The following is a 3,269-nucleotide window of genomic DNA, read 5'->3' as shown; positions in this document are numbered from 1 at the left end:
CCGAGCTGCGCCGCGGAGAACAGCACTTTACGGGCCGACACCCCTCGTAAGTAACCCGGCCGACTCGAGCACTTGAGCACTGCTGCCCCCCCCCCCTCCCACCTACCTCACCGCGCCCGACAGCCAAACTATATGACCCAAAAGCAACACGCGTTTCCCTCTGCGCTCTGGTATCTCGCTCAGGGAGTACATACCGCAGGTAGTTCTCACCCCGGAACTAGCTCTCCTCACCACCGTCTCGGTCGCCACTGTTCTCATCGGCCCTCTCTCGCCCTTGGCCTTTGATTACCAGCTGAACGGTCGTTTGCTTTACCCCCAGTTCACCCCCCCCCTTGCCCCTTCGAGTTCTCTTGCCACTTGCTCCTACCTGTGGGCCTGTGCGGGGGGCGCAGCGCGGCGGGGCCCTATTTCGACCCCGTCAATGTCGAAAATTGTTTCGGGATCGGCGTGGCGCGGCGCGGCCGCACTCGCTGCTCCCCCGCCACACACTCGGGCGGGCGGGCGGGCGGGCGCGGCGAGCCGAAGCCACTCCAATGTTCAGTCAGTCAGCCGACGCGCGCCTCGCCTGCCTCCCGCCTCCGCCCCGGGGGCCCAACCGCATGCATTATCCGATTGGCTGCCCCCTGCCCGCCCGCAGCGGGCCCGTCCCCAGCTCGAGACGTTCACCCCGCCCCACCCCGCCACTCCTCGAGGACGAAGGCCACCCCCCATTACACTCGGCGTCCACTAGAGGACGGGGGCGCCGCCGCGGCCAACTTGGCCTCGCTACTTGTCCTACTTTTTATTTCACTTTCCTTTCATATTTCGGGGAGCCCCCTTCCCTCCTCCTCCAAACCCACCTCCTCGCGTCGCCGCCGGAATACACTTTTAAAATGTAAATTCGTGGCGGCGTTCGTGGTCTCGGTTGTGCCGGATCCTTCCCCCCGCTCAGCCAATTATGATAGGCGGCGGAGCGCGGAGGGTTGTGGGGACCTACCTGCATCGTGGAGGACGCTGAAGCGCGGGTCCGACGTGATCCTGGTCTCGCCGGCGGTGAGCACGCGCGCGCGCTGCGCCTCCGGGTTGCCGTCCTGGCCGCGGGTGATGTACTTCCACAGCACCGTGTTGTTGGCGACGTCCGTGACGACGCAGGTGAGCAGCGCGTCCGAGCCCTCGACCGACTCCACGGGCTGCACCTGCCTGCCCATGCGGGGCTCGCCGCCTGCGACACAGAGAGAGAGAGACACACAAGCACTGTTAGTACCGCACTGCAACAACAGCACGATCACAATCATAGCAGTCCTGCAAGCAAAGCGAGCAAACGTCGCACCGCGACCTCATCCGCGAGACGCCGCCGCGGCCTCGGGGGTGCTGTAAAAGCAACGATCACTGCTGTTGGCCGTAAGGCCTGCGCTGTAACCACGCACTTAAGACAGCGCGGAACGCCCGCGGGGGGTCGGTGCCCCGTGCCTTCCCCTGCGAACACCTCGCGCGCGGCGCACCATCCTGCGAAGCACCCTCCTCCTCCCTCCGCGAGACGAATCAAAAGGGTGTAGCGTGACGTGCTCGGAATTTTATTTTGTAGCTCGCCCAGTCAACACTTTCTCCCTCTCACGGCGCGGGGGCGGAGTACGCGTATGGCCTCGCGCAGAGCACCCCCGCCCCACGCCGCCGCAGCCACACCTTAGTTTGGCCTCGAGGGGGGAAAGTGAAGCGAGTCACCGAGGTAAAGATCCGCAGGTGTGATACGGGCAACCTCCCCGCCTCCCTCGTCCCGGCCGCGCCGTAACTGAATCGAGAACACGCGGGGTTTCCTCGCAAGCACCCCCTCTCGGCCTCGGCTCCCACACACTCGCTCTTATATGACCTTGACGACGGGCGGCGCGCGGCGCTTTTCCGGCCGAGGAAATCACCTTTGGGGGCGCCCGCGACCCACCGCCGCCGCGGGGCGCTACAAGACACTTTCACTGCGCGACGCTGGGGGGCGTCGAGCTTGCGAGGGGAGGGGCGGCGGGTGATCGGCAAAAGTGTTAATATCCCCTCCTCCCCCCGCCATGGCAGCGCCCGCATTAGTAGTCTCATAGCGCCCCTCCCGCCTCCCAGGCCCGCGCCGCGCCGCCACTCTGCGAAGAACTCGTTCGCCACTTTGTAGCCCTGTCACACACCCGTGGAAAAGGTGGTACACGGTTGTTCGCCGACAGGGAGTGACTATGACAACCATCTTTTATGCATGTGTGCTGGCCGTGGCACACACTTTATGTGTATGCCATTTTTTTTTGTCCAATTTGTTATGGAATGGACAAACCACTTCACTCTGAACGCCGTTATGACGCCGTTTGACGCCGTATGGTCGCCTTGCTTGCCAAAATTAAGGCGAAACATTAGTACTCTCTAAAAGAAGCCCAAAAATGTGGCATTCATTGTGAAACGTCAATTATTTTTTGGCAACACGATCACCAATAATTCTTCAGACTTAAAAGTAGTGATAAGAAGTGATGTTGTAAGCTGTCGTGAGAAGAAAACACGAGAAAGAAAAGCCCAATTGGTTTGTATTTTTGGCGCGCCACCCCGCGCCACGCTCGGCCCGATTGCCGACTGACTGACACTCGGCGCTCCCCCTGGAGGGGTTGGCCCCCGGCCCGCGGCCCGCACGCCGCAGCGGCCGCGGAGAGTGGAAACTCTCGCCGATTTATTTTCTCGCACGGCGGCGCGCGCCGGAACAAATCGCAGGTTATTTCTGCGGAGAATCGACTTTGCCCGAGTGTCTATGTGTGTGTGTAGGTGTGTGTAGGTGTGTGTGTGTGTGTGTGTGTGCCGGGACCTCCAGACAGCAGGGCCGATTTAAACTTGGCGCGCAGCACAAGAAGTGAACGAGAGACGAGCAGAAGGTCGGCGGCGTTTGGTCCTTAATGCCGTATCTCACGCACAGCACGGACCCGACCGGCGAGCTCTCCGGCGCTCCCGACAGTGAGCGAGCGCCCTCGCGAGAGACGTAGTCACACTTGGGGGAGGGCAAAAGGGGGCATAGCCTGAGGGAACGTATAGCCCAACCAAAGACACCAAATCCGAATAGAAATTACCGCTCAGCTGCAAAGCTGAGGCCACTCTCTCTTTCTCTCTCTCACACACGCACACACACACACGCACACACACACACACACGCACGGTGTGTGCGCCCGCTCATCCGTCTCTTCCGCTCTCGCGCTTCCGGGACCGCCCCGCGACACGCCGCGCTAGTCTTTGATCCCCTGAGGTATGCCCGCGGCGGGCAGGAGTGTGCGGCTACCCCC

The 3,269-nt window shown here is 62.1% G+C and overlaps 1 protein-coding gene across 1 annotated transcript in view; it reads right to left on the bottom strand.

Annotated features, from left to right (window-relative positions):
• Positions 1–3,269, bottom strand: part of LOC113214806 (zwei Ig domain protein zig-8) — a 75,138-nt gene that overhangs the window by 848 nt on the left and 71,021 nt on the right. Inside the window, exon 4 of the mRNA XM_052265979.1 lies at positions 977–1,201. Coding sequence (XP_052121939.1) covers positions 977–1,201 — 225 coding nt within the window. The remainder of the gene's footprint in view (positions 1–976; positions 1,202–3,269) is intronic.

Source organism: Frankliniella occidentalis, unplaced genomic scaffold (genome assembly GCF_000697945.3).
Source record: "Frankliniella occidentalis isolate FOCC.00 unplaced genomic scaffold, Focc_3.1 Scaffold33, whole genome shotgun sequence".
Classification (NCBI taxonomy): Eukaryota; Metazoa; Arthropoda; class Insecta; order Thysanoptera; family Thripidae; genus Frankliniella; species Frankliniella occidentalis.
The sequence above is the reverse complement of the archived record's forward strand: the minus strand, read 5'-3'. Positions and strand labels throughout refer to the sequence as shown.